This window comes from Manis javanica, chromosome 5 (assembly GCF_040802235.1).
Source record: "Manis javanica isolate MJ-LG chromosome 5, MJ_LKY, whole genome shotgun sequence".
In the NCBI taxonomy this organism is placed as follows: Eukaryota; Metazoa; Chordata; class Mammalia; order Pholidota; family Manidae; genus Manis; species Manis javanica.
Genome location: NC_133160.1, coordinates 95,771,582 through 95,792,483, shown reverse-complemented (window position 1 = coordinate 95,792,483; position 20,902 = coordinate 95,771,582). Strand labels below are relative to the sequence as shown.

The following is a 20,902-nucleotide window of genomic DNA, read 5'->3' as shown; positions in this document are numbered from 1 at the left end:
TTTTCATTATGTCATTCATACTTCAATGAAAATTGCAAGACATTAAATATTAATTAAGAACAGCATGCAAATATAAATTCCTAAATTGTCGAAGCTTATTTTAGTCTTAGTGATTGAGGAATTTGGCAGAATTTTAAAATTCATTACTATTTCATTAAAAAGCATACTGAGACAAATCAAGTATACACTTAAGTTTTAATTATAATTTTTGTTACAACTGAAGTCTTTTGTAACATTACTGAGTTAATGTAATCATAAGAATTTCATAAGTTAAATGTAATCGTAAGAATTTCATTCTTATTCTCTTATAAAAGTAACTTGAATGTGAAAAGTATTCTATCCGTGCCTTTTAAAACAATTGAAAAGTTGTACATCATCTGTTACAACTCCTTGTCAGAGAACTATACTTTTTAAAAGTTAAAGTCCTTTGAGATATTTGTCACCCTCATTTCACACTAGAAAAATTTGATTGTTCAACAAAAAAAAGCAATTTGTAGGAAGTTGTTTATATTTACAGCTTTATACCATTTTTTTCTGCTTAATAGCAGTAAAGTACATGCGTATTGTAAGAAACCATGTTATTAGATCATGTAGACTGCAGAAATACAGCAAGCTAAAAATGTCATTAGTTTTAAAACGTACTGTTAATGTGGTAATTTGGGGGTTTTATTGCCAAATTTCATACATCTGATGGCATCAGTTCACCAACTACTTGTGGAATTTTTGTCTAGTCTTGTACAAAGTAAGGTGGGGATGCTATTATGTCTATGATAATCTTATTAGGTTTAAACTTTTCATGTGTACATCTAATTCCTTAACATTTAGATCAGTATAGATTCAGTTTTGCTTGATTATTAGCAAGCAACCCAGGTTTTCATTCATGTCAAAACACTGTGCTCTTTCTTCATGGTGCTCTTCCCATAGGTAGACCATAGGTGCTTTGTTTTCCCCTTGGTGGTTGTAAAATGTCCGCTTAAATTTATCACTTAAAGCATTTTAATGCCTGCTTCTTCCTTCCTGATAGGGTGACTTCAGTAAATTTGTATATAAGATTACTGTGTTCAGGCTTTGTTTTCATTTTTACAAGTTTGGTAAACATTTTTTAAAAAGTAATACATTTCTCAGTACTTTGTAGACTGCTGCCAGATATTTATAGGAATGCAAGATGAGGATTCTTTTATCAAGAATGTTACTTGTTAGGTGAGAAAGTAAATCTGCATTAAAAAAATTAAACCCTTCCTATAGAATTTAAATATGTGTGCTGCAAGAGTGACACACTGTGGCAAGAGAGAAGTACTTCAGTTTGTTACCCTTTATAGTGAAAAAAGTCGTAAGAATCCTGAGTCTTTAAATCAAAGAAGTTAGTATCAGAGTAATATTGAAGTTCCTTTTTTCATGTAATTTTCTAGCAAGTAGCAGTTACTTTTTTTCCTTTTCTTCCCATTGACAAATAGCTTAATCATATTTTTGAAGAATGATTTGTTTTCCTTATCTAAAATTGAACCAGTACATTCAAGAACAAAGAAGAAAGTTAAGCCAAAATTCTACCAAAGATGCCTACCACTTAAGACTTTATGAGCAGTCATCTATTTTTGTATAATTTGTATATTTATTTCATATTATATAAACAGAGTCATATTTTTCTGTGCTCATCAAGTGACTAGATTTACTAGAGATTCTGCATTTACAGAGTAGTTCGTATTCTTAAGTCCTTTAGTGAAGCTAAGTAACTTACTGGACTGTTGAATACTTTCTGTATTCAGAAAATAATAACAAGTAGTAAGTGGAGTCTTCTTTCACCTAAGGTGCCAACCACCCTGTTTCCCTCCCACACACACCCCTAATGAATATTGGGGACATATGTATTAGGATTTTTTTTAAGTTTCTATTTTTACTGATAATGAATATTTCAGATTAACAAGTTCAATAATTCTATAAGCTTGTTCTTCCCAAAAATCTGTATTTATCTGCCTCCCCAGACTATCTCCCACATAATTGCTCTCACTTCTTTTTTCCATCATTATCGCTTCCATATCTCCAGGTAACATAAACATAATGCGCTTTCTAATTTTTCAGTTGCATACCTAATCTGCTGACATTATACACATTATAACATTTAATGTCAACATAGTTTTATGACTATGCAAATGCCTTTCATAGCCAAGTACATCATTACTTTTTTCCCTTGTTCAGCATTTTTATTTTCTTTAATTACTAATTCTCTTGCTTTTTTTGTTTGCTTAGTTTTCTATATACTTATTTTTTCAACTCTAAACTCTTCCCTAGTTGTCTAAATTTCCTCTCAGTTTTCAGACACAAGTTATTCTGTCAGTTTCATTTTGAAGAAATTTTTTCTGGAGTCTTGTGACCTGCTCTGGTTTGGACTGATTGCATTATAGGCCAGCTGATTAGCTATGGCTTTGAGATTTCATTTCTCTGACGTCCTGAGGAATCATCTCTTTTGTTGGATCTCTTGTTTCTGAATTCCATGATTGAATGGTTAGTGATGTGTTCTTTCATCAGGAGATGATAATGTCTGGTTGTTACAAAAATGTTAGCTTATCTCTTCCCCAGTTTCTGACATACCGAATTGATCTTCTTCAGTTCAAAAAACAGTTCTTTCTTATTTCTGGCTTTATTATTCTGAAAGGACTTCCTAGATCCTAGATTATATTTCACAAGTCTCCTTGTGAAAAGTGCCCCAGAAATTTTGTTCTTTCCTTGTGATGCCCTTAAAATTTTTTGTTGAATGTCTTTCCCAGTGCCTATAACCCGCATGAGGACAGAAGTTGTGTCTGTCTGTATACCCGAGTATATTCACCAGTCAGGATAGTACTTGGTAAAAAATAAAAACATAATAAATGGTAGTGGTTACAGAAAAAAGTTTTACTTTCTGTTTTATTTTTTAGGGTCTTAATTTTTTTTTTTTAGAGAGGCACTAGCTATAGTGAGAAGAAAAGAGCCTGGACTTTGGAATCCTTTACCTGCTTGTGACCTTAGAAATTGAACCTTAGTTTATTCATCCAAAATTGGTGGACTGATCTTGTAGTTATGAGGGTTTAATGAGTTAGTGAATAAAAGACATCTACTAGTTTGCAGCACATACAAAGCACACAGTATACGTCCCTTTCTGTTTCCTGGTTATTCATGTCAATTCTCTCACATGTGCACATCATAAACACACACACCACAGTAGGCATGAGATTGGTTTTTTGGCCTGTAACTTTTGGGTTCCATTTAAAAATAAAAATACTTTAATTAAAAGCATTAAAACTTAAATGAACCTTAAAATTTTCAAGGCACCATTCTTACATATCCTGCTATTGAAGTATAAATCCTTTCCCTGGAAAGCACAAGGTGGGGGGGCTCATTGTGATTTTGAATATTGTTGTCATGAAAATATAGTGTGCACATAACTTCATATTTTACAGTGCCACTTTGGGAAGTGCTAATAAGTATTTGTTTTGTTTTCTAATCCTGTAATACATCAATATATGGCTTTGGAATAGATTGAAAATTCAGCTTCTCAACTTATTCTAGGTTAGATATGAAAAACATATATTATATTATAAACTATTCTTATGAAATTAACTTAGTATATATCCTGTAAGTTTTTAATTTCTATTGTTTGAGTTTCTCTAGAACTTAGAAATACTGTGATCATAGGGATTATTAGAGTTGTTAATTGTGGTTCTTATAATTTGAAGTAATATGCTAAATAAGATGACATGAGTCAAAATCTCTTGACAGATGATAAGAAACTTTAGTTTTCTCTATTCCTTTCTGGACTATGGGATTTTATTGATCAACAAAGCTGTTAGCTTTCAAACAAGTATTGGGCTTTCTATTCCTTTTCACTAAAATATTTTTTTATTCTTCAGGCTATATTTTTTCAGCTATCTATATGGAAAAATTCTAATTCTGTTAATAGTGTTTACATTTCAAAGTATTCATTGTCTCCTTTAGAAAAATAAATACAAATACATTTTGAAAGAAATTCTTTGAGTTTTAACACAGAAACATTTGCATAGGTGTTGTATTGAAACTGATTTTTTTTTTTTTTATCAAATTACTGAATTGGTCAGTTAACTTTTGATTCATGCAGTATCTTTCCAGGTAGTAGTCTCAGTTTTAATAGTAAAATATCAAGAGATAATAATCAAAGTTTTAAAAGCTTGAGGAGTTGTACTTTAATGACAGGAAAAAGTATGTTTTAGGAATATTAAGCTTACATCAGGCATAGGAAGTGGCAGAAATGGAGCCAAGAGATCAGGTATGCAATTATTATATTGGGTACAATTGCATCTGGTAACAAAGGTGAATCTGAGATCTTGAACACAAAACTTGAAAGACATTAACAATTTAGAGTTTCCCCAAGCTCACTGTAGAGTTACCAGAGTCACAGTAGCAAGATGGGGATTATGCATTTTTGGAGAGAGAGAGATATTTTATTTATATATGATGAGTTTCAGGTGACAGGAAACAGGAATTCAAATGTAGACATAAAGAGTCATGGTCTCCTAAAACTTGGTTAATGTCATTCATAAAAGTAGAAGTGTTACTTAACAAACATTTTTCTCTCATAGAGAAAGAAATTGAGATTGGCCTTCTGTTTACTAGTTCTGAACTGTTTAAGTTGCTTTTCTTTTTATTGTGTAGTTCACAAAAATGTCCAAAACTAATGGCTTATCAGAAGATTTGATATGGAACTGTAAAACACTGATCCAAGAAAGGGATGTAGTCATAAGGCTTATGAACAAATGTGAAGATATTTCAAATAAATTGACGAAACAAGTCACTGTGCTCACTGGAAATGGAGGTGGATGGAACATAGAACAACCCTCCATTTTAAATCAAAGGTAATGTCTGTTATATGCACTTACTTGTTATTTTATCTCAGTTGTTTAAAAATTCTGAACTTCTCTATTGTGTCCAGGGAACTTAAATGTGGAAGTGATACGGAAACTAATGGTAAAAGGAAAATTCAAGGTTTCCTATCATGACACATAAGTGGTGTATGGTTTTTCATTAATAACCACCCATTAAGGTGTTGTACTCTATTATATCATTATCATTTAGAAGGAAGAAATGTTAGTCTTTTATAACCTATGTTTTCCTTGTCTGGTAACAGATATTTTCATATATAATCACAAAAACTGAAAGGGGGGCTTTAGCTACCCCTTTCCATAATTTGGTGCTTCAAAAAGTCAGCTCCTTAATTGCATCAGTATGAAAACTTCTGTCTTAGCTCAATTTCTTTTTAATTGTAAATAAAATGAAATGATATATCCTATATCTGTAATTTAATGTTTTGAATGTTTTCAAAAGCCCAGATTTTTAAATCTCTTTTTGGGTAGAAACACATCAAAAATAAAAGGACACTTCTATTAAGTAGATTTCATAGGGAAAGATTATAAAAAGTCTGCTCATAAAACTATATTTCCCAGAACTGCTACTTTCAGTAAAATACTTTGTCAGAATCCTTGTAAAAATTAGGTACTATATTATTTTCACTAAGAAATTTGTCCAGCAACCAGTACATAATAAAACAACATTCTGTAATTGTGAACACTCTCATTTTGTGTGGTGTGGTGTTGGGATATTGGCATGGGGGAAGTTGTTTTGAACTTCTTTAAGTTTTTATTTAAGTGGTTTGGGAACTCAGAACTGTTCAGAATACCTTTTTAGAGAATGTGTAAAATTGTTCACTTTGATAACATTTATAGGACAAAAACATGGGAAACATCCAAATTCCTAAAATCGGAATAGTTAGAATGAATTACACATTCAGAATTTAATAAACAGCACTAGGGCCTCATTAAAATTAATTACCTTAGTTGATTTTATTTATTTACTGTAGTTTTCAAAGTTAATGATCAAAGCATATTTGCTGATCATCAATTAATTAAAAATCAAACTATGAAAAAAATACCAAGATATGGTTACTGGCCTTTAATAATAAGCTACAATCTTTTCTGTGCCCTTCTAGGGTGCTATGGGATGGTGTAGGGAAATGTGATGCAGTTCCCACAAAGAAGCTCTTTTCTCTGTTGCATATAAAGAACTATGGCCATATCAGCAAATTCATCTCCTAAAAGTGTAGTTGGAGCTGCTCCTTGTTCTACAGCATTGGATATGGGGAGTTCTGCGCTCTACAAGACTTACCCAGTTGAGTCTACTTTATCATAATTTGGATTCTAAAAAATCAAGTGCTTTATTGCATCACTTAAAAAATTTATCCTAAACCCACATCTGTAAAGTCCTGGTACTTGTAAATAGTATGATCAGGTAATAAACCATTCTCTCCATTAGACTGAGGGTTTTTTTAATGAAATATTTAATAGATGCAAAAAGTTGGTTTTATTAAAAATTGCTTATCAGATCTAGTCCAACTTGTAACAACTTGTATAGATAGTCTCTTCAGAGTTTATTTAAATACACTTTTAAGCGGTGAAATTTGTTGTCTTGGTTTTTGGTTTTAGCCAAGGTAAGAGTTGCACAAGCAATTTTACTTGGTATACTGGCCAGGCATTGTGACTGCTTACTATAGAGACATTTAAAGTAGTATCCTTGCCTTGGGAAAAGTTTATTTGCACAGAGGAAAACATGAGACTATCCTGTTGAATAAGCTGTCATGGTTTTTAACAGGACAGAGTCTTCGTAGCAAAGTTTTACTTCAAAGCAAAATTATGTCAACTATTTTCCTATTACAAATTTATATGAATTGTAACTGCCTTTTATAAAAGCAATAAAGGAAGTACATACCATTAACTCCTTTTCAAATATAAAGTCTTTGCAGGGAAAAATAAAATTTCTCATACATATTTCACAAATGTTACATTCATAATCTTTATTTTAAAATGTCAAAAGTAAGATTGCCTGAAGTTAAAACAATATAGTGAGGGAAGGGGGGAAAAAAACTTCTCCGTATTTCTCTTATTTTATTCCTACCACCTCTCAAGCTTTAGCAATTTATCTAAAATTTAGCAGCTTTAAACTTTTAACTGAAAATACTTCTTGTCAGTGTAAAACACATTTAATCATGTGACCTGTCTTTTCTGGGCTAAATCTACCAAGGTTCTTGGCTCGCCCTCAACTTGACGGGATGGTTCCCTCCTAGTTCCTATATAGTTGCTATGAAACCATTTGACAATAGCATGAATGCAGGTCAGTACTGCAGATGTGGTCTGATTAACTCAAGAGTACTATGGTGTAAATATTTTAGTAGTTTGGATACTATTATTAGCACCAACTCATGTAATAGTATTTTCAGCAACCATGATGCACTTCAGGGACATAAATTATTGGTCAGATAGTATTCCTCATCTGCTTCATAGGGACTACATCAGTCAAGTCTTTGTAGCCCTCTATTTCTTCATTTTAAGCTCAAATTTGAAGCACATTGTTTTTACTTTTGGTTCCATTCGAGGCATTTCTTATCTTTCAAAATAATTTTAATACTAGTTTCTCTAGCACAAGATCGAAATCCTATTTAATTTTCACTCTGAAAAGATAATAACTGTTGGATAGGATTTTTTTCCCTAACCAAACAAGTAACTTCAAAGTAACATGCTATTTCATTTTCTTTCATGATCTCAGAAAATCTTAAACTTTTTTCCCTTCATGGGAGGTAAGAAAACCTTCAGTTTAAAGATACTTGTGGCCCCTATCGAGAAGAGAGCACTTAACTAATATGGAAGGCCTGGGCTGTAGTTTTTAACCACTTGGGTAACCCTGAGCAGATGACATTCTTATTTGTAAACTGGTGGTTGGAGTTCATATGCCATCTGGAAAATTCTTAAACTGTACAATATCAAACTAAAATAGAAGGTATGATCATATAGCGTCTAAATATTAGAACCTCCTAGAGAAAGAATACAGCTGCCCTGCTTTAAAAATTTGTTGTAACACGTGAATTGAATTTAAAATATCTTTGTCAAAACTGCATTTTCATTTATCTTCTTGCATTCTGAAGAAAGGATCTGTGATGTGCAGCACTGTTGTGATACTGAGAAACAAAGTTACTTGTAATTTAGATAAATCTAGCAGAGGTACACATACACATACTCAAATACTTACATTTTTTAAATAAATATTTCAATATAACAAAGCTGTTTAATGTCCTGATCAAACCAGCTACCACAGCTGCTCTGTGATTATAGAAGAAATAATTTTATCTGAATGAAAAATTCATTTAGCAGATGCTTCTCAAAATTTCTCATCACTTTTTAGTTTTGTACGTAGTGAAGAATATTGTAATCATTATACTAATTTTTCAACGTGTATAGTAATGAAAAAAATCAGTTATCTTTGTTAAGAATATTTCTTGACTACTTGTGATAGATTTACGTTCAGATGGCCCCGGGATACATTTTTAAGTGATGTGATATGCCTACCTTATCAAGTTTCATCATTTTCATGAATCCCACACCTTATGTATACGGGATGACTAACACATTTGGGAAGGATTTAGAGAAACAATGGAGAGGTCGGTTCTGACCACAGGTGGGTAGTTCAGAGAGAACTTTTTCATGTTTGCTGTTCAGTGATGAAGGGCTGAACTCTGGATCAGACCTGGATTGGATACCAGCTCTGTCACTGCAGACATGAATTTGGATAGCTCTGTGACCTTAAGCAAGTTATTTAACTTCTTTGAGTCCCAGAAAACTTCTCATAAGTAAAATGGGGATAATAATAGTATCTATTTTATAATGTAGATTAAATGATGTAAGAATGTATGTAAAGCTCAGCAGTGTCTGGAATATGGCAGAGATTCCAGTATTAGCATTTACTGTCACTGCTACCATAGTAGAAATAATTCATTTGGATCTGGAAATTAAGATATCTGTGATAATGTTTTATTATTACATTTGTAGTGGCATAGAAATTATACTGGCCAAGAAGGCGGGCATTTTAAAAAGTGAACTGTAAATAGTTCAGTAATAATGGCTGATTTTTCTCCTACCTATGCTTTTAATTTTTTCAAATGAGAAGTGTTTGTTAGATTGCACACCCAGTTAAAACATAGATTCTCATTTAAGATGGGTATCTTTCTATCCTACCTCTTTTTTATCCCAGTTCTAATTAGGGTGTCTTAACTTCAGAATTTGACCCCTTAACTATCTGTTATGCCATACCTGTGTCCAAACCTCTCCCCTGTGTGCAGATAGAATGTGTATGACAGGAAATTAAAGGGACAGGATACAAGTTAGAGAATGAGAGGTGTGGCATTGTCCTAGGTTTTCATGTTGTGGGGTGGGGTATTGCTGTCCTAGTGAGTGTAAGAATAAGCTTCTGAATGAGATAGACTTCTTGAGTTAAGATATTAGGCATAACACTTTATAGCTTTGCAACCTCAGGTAAATTACTGAGCCTAGGTTTTTCCATGTATTAAAGTGATAATAATAGCTACTTTTATAGGGTGTTAAAACTTAAATGAGGTGATGCTTGAAAATGAGTTCTTTGTGTGTCTATATAATAGACACTTAGTAAATAACTGCTATTAGTTTATAGCCCTTGAACTTTTAGAAAAAACTAAGTTTTTGTACATTATAACCCCTCCCATGATTACTTTCCAAACCAAGTTATTCCTAGGGGTTAGTCTGTTTATGTGTTTCCAAATTAATAAGATTTTTGATACTTGGCTCTTACTTTCTATTTACTGATGTTCATTGATGTCTAGCAAATTTACATTTATACATAGTCCAATCATAAATTCACACATACATACATACTCCAGAAGTATACCTACCATTCACATTAGAGGTGATTGGCATTCATTCAGAAAGTGTTTATTGAGTCAGCCTGGCAAAGTAGCAAATTATGCTGGTGTTTTTGTCATGCTGTATTTAAGTTCCTTAATATGCCGAAATTCAAATCAGTACAATACAGTTTTCTACTATAAATATTAGCTTAGTAATATATTATTATAGTTAGTATTCTGATCATTTACAGAATTAATTTAGTGCCTTTACATTATGACAGAATATGGGAATTTTTTTTGTAGTTTTTGTTGCCAGAAGAAATAAATCAATGCAAAATAAAATTTGAGAAGATTAAAAAAATATATTATGTGTTGGGTTCATTTTCTTAAGTAAGTGTAAATAGCTTATAATAGTATGTTGAAAGATAAGAATAGACCTAGGTATTTCAGTTCTTGTGTGCATTATAAACTTAAACCTCATGTCTGAAAGCTACTAGAGAAAATTATTGAAAGTACAAATCTATAATATTTGGAAACTCTCTCTTTGCCAGTTTGTCACTCAAGCCCTATCAGAAGGTTGGTTTGAATTGGCTGGCCTTGGTGCATAAACATGGACTTAATGGCATTTTGGCAGATGAAATGGTAAGTAGTACTCTATTTCTAGGATTTGTCATTAAAAGGCATGGTTGCTGTCATTTAAAAAATGAAATTTTCCCTTGACCCTGTTGTTTACTGATCTCACATTATCCATTCTCTCCTGTTGATGGAAATTTTATTTCTGGTGTTTGGCTACTATACTAAAAACTAACGTGAACATTCTTATCCAAGTCTCCTCGTGGACATCTCTTAAATGTATTCTTAGGAGTAGAATTGCTGGGTAATAAGATACCCAGCATATATTCAACTCCAGTTAGTCCTTGGAAAATCATCATCAGTCCATCCAGTGTATATTAAATATTTTCTTTATATAAACAGTTCCCAAAATTATATCCTGTATGTGCAATGTAAATAATATCTTCCATGTTTACGTGTGTCACATTAACCAACATTTAAGATACATTTTGCTCATTAAACTGAGTTGTAGCATTATTTGGAGATTATGATATGGTACTGAGAGCTAAAAACAAATAAGTAAAACTGGAAATTTTCTTTTGAATTTTCCAGTATTTATTTGCTTTTTTACTTTTAAATTTCATATATTGTCTTTTAAACTTTTTAATTTTAGGGCCTGGGAAAAACTATTCAAGCCATTGCATTCCTGGCCTACCTCTATCAGGAGGGTAATAAAGGTCCTCATTTGATCGTTGTTCCAGCATCAACTATAGGTTTGTAATACCCTGTGGACAGCCATACTTTGACTGTTTAGTATTTTCTCTAGGGAGAAGAAAAACTGTATATGTATGATTTCTTAGTTTATTAATTTCTGTGGTCACTTCACTCTTTTTTTGCCCTTTGTGATTGTGTATGTATGTGATTTTATTGGAAGGCTTAAAGTAACTGAAATATGAGTTATTCACCTTTTAAATTATAGATCAAGGACCATTTGATAAGATCATTTATTTTGTTTTCATTATACTTTTAAATAGTTTTAATGAGTAACTAAGTGCTTTTGAAATTATAATTAAACATTGAGTCAGGAAGTATGCAGTTCATCGCCACGCAAATTACTGTTCTATTCTTTCTCAATTAATTGGATTTGGACTGTAGTAAGAGAAGTATGTATGTATGAACATAACAAAAAATACACTTCTTTAAATTAGAAATTAATAATCACCTATAAATGTGATAATTGGTCCTTTGCCCTTCTTTTCAGTCATCAGGAGTAAAATTGTCAATGGTCTGTGATTTTTAAAAATCTTGTATTTATAAAAGGGTAATTTCTGGGTAGAACTTGTCAAAGTTTAGTGTTTATTTCACTGCACATAACCTTTTGTAGCAGATGCAAGTAATATCTCTTGTTTCATAGATAACTGGTTAAGGGAAGTTAATCTGTGGTGCCCCACTTTAAAGGTGCTCTGTTACTACGGTAAGAACATAACATTCTGTTTTTTAACTTCGGAAGTTCTTTAAAATGCTAACATACAGTAAAGTATAATAAACATAACTATGTATCTTTAAATTATAGGTTCTCAAGAAGAACGTAAACAGATTAGATATAACATTCATAGTAAATATGAAGAATACAATGTAATAGTGACCACGTAAGTACTGAGAAAATTTTTTTGGAAAAAATTTGTGCAGCCCCTGAATTCTTAAAAAAATATTTAAAAAAAATATTTTTAAAAGTGTTAGTAGTAATATGAAGGAAAGTTTATACCAAGGACTATGCAACAAAATAATGGAATGACTTACATTGAAGATTCAGGCATTTTTCATTTTGGTGTGTAATGAATGCCAAGAAGTTTTTTGCTAGTACATCAGGTGACTGACAGTAGTTATATAAAGGTTTTATCCACTTGATCAAAAGCCTAGTCATAATAAGATTCTTAGTTAAAGTAAAATTTAAGATATCCCACCAAAATGAAATGAATACAATTAAGTCTCACTCTTTCAGTGAAAAATTTGAATCGGAATATAAATAAGGATGGAAAATATAACTGAGTAAGTTAATTGTTACTTGGTAGTAACTATTTGGCTTAAATATCCCACAATAACTTAGTTATGTCATGTTGCATTTATTATGCTAGGTAAGCTCTATATTAACTGTCAATATTTGGCTATTACTTTCTACTGATTCCTGTAGGAGACCATGATCAAAGGAATTTATCCAACATTTGTCTTTTATTAATAAAATGGACTCCATTTTCATATATAGTCTTGTTCTGCTAGCTGCTATCAACTGTTATTTCTTAGATGTAGTCCACAAGTTTAATACAGTAGCATTATGTTCTTAAAAAATGTCATAGTTTCATGTCCTTTCTTCTGATTCTCCTTAATATATAACAGTTCATGAAGCAAAGTGTATAACAACTGCACAATACATACAAATTATACCCAAATTGGCCTCTTCTTAGCTGTGTAGAAGTTGTGTAATTACATTTTAATGTTTAAATTTTCTTGTAGCTGCATATTGCAGCTTTCATAACTTGACAAACATGTACATAGATAATTATTGGATACAAGTACATCAGTATTTATTTGAGATGAACTGTGTCTGGTGGTATCCTTTAGGTACTGGCCTTTAGAAATATATAAATAAAAATCATTTTACAAAACATTAACTCTCACTAGAGTTGAGGCTCTTAAGGGCATAACTATAGAGAATGTTTTTTTCCCTGGTGACAGGTATAATTGTGCAATCAGCAGTTCTGATGACCGTAGTCTGTTTCGACGGCTGAAACTTAATTATGCGATTTTTGATGAAGGCCATATGCTGAAGAATATGGGCTCCATCCGCTACCAGCACCTTATGACTATTAATGTAAGAGTGTTTGTGAATTTATCCAATTATGATAAAATTTTAGGTTATGTATTTTAATGTTACACTGTTTTATATCAGGGGTCACCAAACTTTTTCTGTAAAGAGCCAGATGATAAATATTTCATGCTTTGTAGGCCATTCAGTTTCTGTCACTTGTTCTTTGCTTTTCTTTTATTTTTTAACAACCCTTTAAAATGTAAAAACCATTCATAGCTCCTTAGCCTTGATTTACGAGCCCCCATTATATAATAAACATGAATATCAAATAATCTGTCTTCTTTCATTACCACATGAAAAGTGATATGAAGACAAAAGTTATGGGCTTAAAAAAAATTCTTAGCTTTATCCATTCTACATGAAGTACAGTAGATAATAATTTTTCCAAATTACTAATCTTTTATTACAGAATGTTACATTTTTAATAATGGTGTTAAAATTTTTTTCCTTCCCTGTACACAAGAAACATGTAACTCTAAAAACAAAAACAAGAAACTAATCTAAATTTTACTTTGATTCACAGGCAAATAACCGTTTGCTGCTCACAGGAACACCTGTACAGAATAATCTCTTAGAACTCATGTCTCTGTTGAATTTTGTTATGCCACATATGTTTAGTAGTAGCACCAGTGAAATACGAAGAATGTTTTCTTCTAAGACAGTAAGCATAAATTAATATTTTCTCCCAAATGTGTTACTTCGTGTTTTACCTGGGCCATTTTTCTATTTTTATGTTTTTGCCTTGTTTTCATAGTATATATGCTCTGTGAAGTAAGTTTAAATAGTTGAGAGCCCTGAACTTGTGTGAGTTGGGAAGTCAGCCAAAATACAGTAGGAAATAAATCGGTGACTTCTGTGATCAGTGTCTAAAACTTTTGGTTTTTAATATCTTAGTTTTCTGAAAAGGACAATTTTAAATTGGAAAACTCAGATACATGGTATTAAGACAAGTTTGATTATTGCATCTTTTGTAAAATTAGGCAAATTAGTAGCATTTCTTTATAGGTAAACTGTAGAACTATGCAAAGGTAAAATACCCAGAAAATTCCTACGCTGGAAAATATGTTTTAAAATAAAAGTCCATAAATACAAAAGTAACAGTTGCTAAAAGTTACAGTAAAGAAATCCTGTCTAGAAGAAATCTGGTTAATTTTTTTTCTATTGCTTAGAAAAAGCACAGTATAGTCTTTAAGAACTCCCAAATTTTCCAATACATCAATGCTTATATAGATTCTCAACTCTCTCCCAAATCACGTTTTGCAAGAATTTCTGTGATAATTCTGCTGCTGCAAATGAACTGCCTTTTAAACCTTCACTAATGTATTCCCTCCAACTTGCTGGCCTACCAGATCATAAGATACAGAGTACTCCTTCACATCTTAGAATAAAATTCCACTTCATTTCTCCAAAGTGATTAGGATCTGTCCCTGTTTTTCAGAACTCACAATTTGCATCACCAGTAGTACCTTTCTTTTGGGGTTATTTTCCACAAATATATGTAAGTTATCTACCTCTCTTCCCCTTCTCCTCCCTATATAAACATACACACACTGTTTTCATGAAGAGTTACCTCAGCAATTAGCAATGACTCATCAGTTAATGACTTATGAACAGGCTAGTGCAGTTCATTTTCCTTACCTTAGCAGAGTACATAATTACATGTCATAAAACCTCAGAATAACATAGAACATTGTAAGAAGTAGATTACAGCCCAGAATTCAAATGTAAATTCCATCAAGAATGAATTGCATTTCTGTGGAAAATAACTCAGATTGTAGTGAGGGAGATTTTGATGTTCTGTAATACTGTTACTGTGATCAGTTACATGAAAAATTTCTAAAAGGATATTTTCTTTTACTTAGAAATCAGCAGATGAACAAAGTATATATGAAAAAGAGAGAATAGCACATGCAAAACAAATTATAAAACCATTTATTCTCAGAAGAGTAAAAGAAGAGGTAACTTGTATATTTTTTATCATGATTGTTTTCTAAAAGTCTGTTTTCCTCTTTATTTGAATGATTTGCTGAAACTATTTTCCTTTCTAGGTTCTCAAGCAGCTACCCCCCAAGAAAGATCAAATTGAATTGTGTGCAATGTCAGAAAAACAGGAACAACTCTATTTGGGTCTTTTCAACAGATTGAAAAAATCTATCAATAACATGGGTATAATCTGATATTACAATTTTATGTGAAAAATAAGCCTGGACTGAGGCTGCATTTTGTTTAGTTATATGATAGGGGGATTTGCTGTTTTTAAAAATTACTTGGAATTTGAAGAAATAATTTAAAAACTTCTTGTTTGCATTGAGATATATTTCAACAAACAGCTATTAGCTTGGGGTGTTTTGTTTTGTTTTGTTTAATGTGTACTCTTTGGATCACAGAAAAAAACACAGAAATGTGCAATGTCATGATGCAGTTGAGAAAAATGGCCAATCATCCTTTATTACATCGCCAATATTACACAGCTGAAAAACTCAAGGAAATGTCTCAACTTATGCTGAAGGTAAGGATTTCATATTATGCTAACACTCAGCTCTATTAAGACAAGGTTACGGTGTTAGGCTAAAAATCAGTCAGACCTAATGAGCTTGTTAACCCATTAACCACATATTTTTAAAAAACATTTTTAAGACAAAATTCAAGAAAATTAGAAGGACATCATAGTCAAAAAGGACTGACAGCCTACATCAGGAGTCAGCAAGCTATGGCCTTCGGGCCAAATACAGCAGTGGCTATGTCTTTAAAGCTTTATTCTAACATAGCCATGACCTTCTGTTTCTGTGTTGTCTGTCACTGCTTTCTCAGTACAGATACAGAGTTGAGTAGTTGTGAAACAGATCATTTTGCCTACAGAGCCTTATCTACCTACTGTCTGGCCCTTTGCAGAAAAAGTTTGCCAATGCCTGATCTAGACTTCCATAATGCACTTCTTTATTTTATTTTTTATTTTATATTATGTCCTGGGTAGTGAGTCATTTTTCTCCATTTATTTTCTTCATTTTATTTCTTCTTACTGTGTTCTGTCTATAGTTTCAGCAATTACTCTTGCCTCATTCTACCTAAGTATCTATCCCTAGTTATCTTACAGATCTTTGTGTTGAAAGCAACCATTTGTCTTTTCAATTTTATGTTATTTTAAACTTATTTTGGAAATTGTAAGCATATAAAAGTAGAAAGGATTGTATGATGAAATTCTCTGTCCATATAATCTCCACCCATTTTCTACAAATCATATGGAATGACAGTACTCTTATTTCATTTAGACCCCAGGGTTATTTTGAACTAAATTCTAGATATTTTTCCTTTATAAATAGTTCAGTAAATACTTCTCTAAAAAGGACTTTTCCCCTCCATTATTATACCTAAAACATGAATTTTAATTTCCTTTTCTAAATAAATCTGTTGCACTAAAATGTTCTGTAACTTAGATATTTTATCAGATGCAAACAATTTTATTAGACTGCTCTGATCATATGATAAATTATTTTCATTTTGAAATGTGTATTATTTTGTTTTGAGGAACCTACACATTGCGAGGCTAACCCTGACCTAATCTTTGAAGATATGGAAGTTATGACAGACTTCGAATTACATGTACTTTGTAAACAATATCGACACATTAATAACTTCCAGTTAGATATGGACTTGATTTTAGATTCTGGAAAATTTCGAGTTTTAGGATGCATCTTGTCTGAATTGAAACAGAAGGTATTAAAGAAAAATGCTATTTCCTTATGTATTTACCCAATTAGTTATACTTCTTTAAAACAATCCTAGCATGATTTGACTTTCTTAAAGCTTTAGTCTGTATCTGTTTTCTACATTTGTACAGAAATAAGCGTCCTGAGCCTTTTTGGAGTATATCTGGGAGTATTCTGATTACTTTTCCTTGTCATACTTCAGAGAGAAAAATAAAAGTAAAATACATCTATATGGATGTTTTTAAAAAATAATCTTGTCATTATTTCATAGGTGACCAAATCTGTATGGTTGTTTCAGAACTAGTATTTTGAAGATACTATAGTTTATATGTGACATAGCTTAAATTTGTAAGATCACAATCCAAATAGTTCTTTTGTAGCTGTTCTCACTAACTGTCCTTAAAAATCAAAACTGAGAACTAAATTTTAGGCCTTAAGTTTAGACATTAAGGTAATTTATATATAATTTAAAACAATAAATTTACCTTTGCTGTGATTATAATCTTTAATTTTATTAAAGAAACAATTGATCATTAGGTATTTATGCCATTATTTTATTTTTCTATGTATCTAATCCACATATGTATTTTCACAGGGTGACAGAGTTGTCTTATTTAGCCAATTTACCATGATGCTGGATATTTTAGAGGTTCTTTTAAAACATCATCAGCATAGGTACCTCAGATTAGATGGAAAGACTCAGATTTCTGAAAGGTCGGTATACTTCATTTTAGTTTCAGAAAGTCTCTCCGCCTTATCCTGAAATAAGAGTAAATGTTAGAATTTTAAATGCCTAGAGCATTTGACAGAATTGTATTGTTTTGAGGCTCATGTTTGATTACTTCAAATCACCTTAAAATGAGGAAAACTTTCTTTTAATTTTTTTGGTCTGAATTACATACAAAAATATTTTGAAATAGCTGTTAGAATTGTGTACTTAACCTTGTTTTCCCCTTTAAAACTCATTCAAAGTATAAAAGCAACTTACCTTTAAATCCAGATTATTTCTTAAATCTTGAGCTTTTCATATTTTAAGGGTAAGTGGGTAGTTTTGGTGGTTAATTTTTTTAATTCCCAAAGGTTGAAAATATTGTCTTCAAAAAAAAGGAAAGCTTTTTCTAATGTATTTAAACTGCATTACACATCTTTAGTACTAGTTAAACAGCCAGAGTGAGTTATTTTTTTCCACATTAGAGTAAGGGTAAAAGTCTTGCTAAAGAGAATACATGGATATAGTTTGATCTTAAGATTCTTAGTTCATCAGGTATACTGTCTATAAGTAGCAGCTAACACACTTAGAAGGCTAAATATTGCAAAGCCACATGCAGTATTTCAATAAGCTAGCAGTCATTAAAAGACAAAAGTAGATCTTTAGGAATTAATCAAATCTGAATAACTGAATTAAAGTGATAATTAGTAAAGAGATAAATAGTACAGAAAAGAAGTTAGTAAATTGAAAAGGTCTTTCAACGTAGTAGATACAGGAAAATGAACTGTAATGCCAAAAGCATGTGTTTACATCTTTAAGTTTATTTTCCATGTGATATGACTGTTTTCAGTTTTAATTAAATACCTTTTAGTGAGATTTAATCTAATATATTTATCTTACAGGATTCATCTAATTGATGAGTTTAATACCGATATGGATATCTTTGTGTTTCTGCTGTCAACAAAAGCTGGTGGCCTAGGAATAAACCTGACTTCAGCAAATGTTGTTATACTTCACGATATTGACTGTAATCCTTACAATGACAAACAAGCAGAAGATAGATGCCATAGAGTAGGCCAGACTAAGTAAGTGTTTTCAGTTCAAATTTATTATTAATCAAATGTCAGTTTAATTTGTATAAAATACTATAATATAGACTATCAATGTCCTGCCTTAGTTTTTATATTCAGCAAAGCATAGCTTCTGATATATTTTATACCAGCAATGTTGAATAAGAACTCAGCTATGTAACCTATTCATTTTCTAGTAATTAAAATAACCTTCCACCCCAACCCAGTTAGTTCTGCAGCTAAAGAAACTGAAATATTATCAATGGTCCAGCCTCTTTGAAAAAGATTAGTAATTGAAAAGATTTGATGGATAAACCATTTAAGAGACAGATGTCCTTGGTACATTCTTTTGTGCCCCATTACCTTTAAGAAATTGGTTGAGTTGTACAAAGCAAAACTGAAGAACAAAACAACAGTAGACTCACAGACTACAGAAAGGGACTAGTGGTTACCAAAGGGAAAAGGGTGGGGAAGTTGGGTGAGGAGGAAGAGAGAAGGATTAAAGGGCATTATGATTAGCACATGTAATGTAGGGGGGACACAGGAAAGGCAGTATAGCACAGAGAAGATGAGTAGTGATTATAGCATCTTACTAAGCTGATGGACAGTGACTGTAATGGGGTGTGTTGTGGAGGGGGGACTTGATAATATGGGTAAATGTAGTAACCACAATGTTGCTCATGTGAAACCTTCATAAGATTGTTAATCAATGATACCTTAATAAAATTAATAAATGAAAGAATGAATGAAAAAAATTGGTTGAGTTGTACATATTTTAGTTTAAGTGTTTAAATTTAACAAGTAAGAGTTTAAATTTTGACATTGGATCAAAAGAGATAAAAATACCTACAGTCCAACATTCCTTTCACATGTAAACAGACAGTGTTTTCTTTGTAGAGTATTTATTGTATTTCCATATGATAATATGTTCATTATGAACCAATTATTTACTAGTATCTATTGTGGGACTAAAACCTCCCATGTAGTCTTTCTATTTTACTGCACTTCCTTACTTTTTGTACTGAATTATTTCTTGGAACCTGATAAGCAAAGCATGTTCCTTTTTAATATGAAATACCTATGTGGATCCGAAACTGTTTATTGTAGTATAGTTTTACCAGTGATCTTGGAATATAGGTGTCTTTCTTTCTTTTCTTAGAGCAATAGGAGAGGATATTTAAAAGTTATAGCTCAGAAAATGTTAATCTCAAGTTAGTTTGAGTAAAAGAAAATTTTTACCTTATGGATATATTTGTTACACAATTTTCAAATTATCCTTTTGAACCCTAAAATGATTTATATCAGTTATATGTATTCAAATACTTTTATATTAAGTAACCAACAGACATGTCTTGTACTTTTTTTAGAGAAGTACTAGTTATAAAATTAATAAGCCAAGGGACAATTGAAGAATCCATGCTAAAAATTAATCAACAGAAATTGAAACTAGAGCAAGATATGACCACAGTAGATGAAGGTAAGTTGTTTATAAGCAGAAACCTTAATACTTCTTTATATGAAAAGGCATCAAATTAGCTATAGCAAGAGAATAACAAAGATGGTCTGAGTTTTTAACTGGAGTACAGTTTGAGGATGGCATGGGAGAAGATAAGCATATTCATTTCAGAAGTAGTACAATAACAAAGATCATTTTGTCAGATTTATATAAACTTTTGGACTTTGGAAATTTCTCTCTTCCATCCCTCTGACACCAAAACATCTGGAAATAAATTAAAATTGGATCCATAATTTTATGATTTACATATTATGTAAGGATTATTTATGAATCTAAAGATTTAAAATAACATGGCATAAAATTAACATTAAAAACTCTAGTATTTATAGTGACTTAATTTTGACTAGCAAATTTACTGTACTAGAAGGTAATAAAGTACATTTTTCAAAACTTTAATAATTTCCTGTGAAAGCAGATGAGTATAAGAACTCTCAAGAGAACCCTTTCCACTCCCATCTTTTTTGAAAAAAATCATTTTTAAAGTTTTATAAGCTTAAAATTATATATATACATACACATGTATGTATATATTAGAAGATAAAACATTCACATAGTTTAAAATTCAAAAGAAATAGAAGAAACAAAAGTCTCCTTCCCACCCTGTCACCCAGCTTCCCCATAAAGGTGACACATTAATTAGCTCTTTTTTTTTTAAGTGTGTGACCAGTTATTTTATGCCAATAGAAGTAAATAGATACTCTTTTTTTCTTTAACACAAGTTAGCATGCAGTCTTTTGCATCTTGCCCTTTTTATTTAATGTTAAATTTAATTGGAAAGT

General features: G+C 31.5%; 1 protein-coding gene across 4 annotated transcripts in view; it reads left to right on the top strand.

Moving 5' to 3' along the window:
* Positions 1-20,902, top strand: part of SMARCAD1 (SNF2 related chromatin remodeling ATPase with DExD box 1) — a 95,257-nt gene that overhangs the window by 69,927 nt on the left and 4,428 nt on the right. For all 4 annotated transcript variants that reach the window (XM_073237289.1, XM_037020164.2, XM_037020163.2 and 1 more), the window contains 14 exons: positions 4,660-4,859; positions 10,255-10,345; positions 10,929-11,028; positions 11,670-11,729; positions 11,829-11,904; positions 12,989-13,124; positions 13,645-13,782; positions 14,984-15,079; positions 15,170-15,287; positions 15,509-15,630; positions 16,647-16,835; positions 17,424-17,542; positions 18,440-18,622; positions 19,975-20,084. In XM_073237289.1, the coding sequence (XP_073093390.1) occupies positions 4,660-4,859; positions 10,255-10,345; positions 10,929-11,028; positions 11,670-11,729; positions 11,829-11,904; positions 12,989-13,124; positions 13,645-13,782; positions 14,984-15,079; positions 15,170-15,287; positions 15,509-15,630; positions 16,647-16,835; positions 17,424-17,542; positions 18,440-18,622; positions 19,975-20,084 (1,738 nt within the window). The remainder of the gene's footprint in view (positions 1-4,659; positions 4,860-10,254; positions 10,346-10,928; positions 11,029-11,669; positions 11,730-11,828; positions 11,905-12,988; positions 13,125-13,644; positions 13,783-14,983; positions 15,080-15,169; positions 15,288-15,508; positions 15,631-16,646; positions 16,836-17,423; positions 17,543-18,439; positions 18,623-19,974; positions 20,085-20,902) is intronic.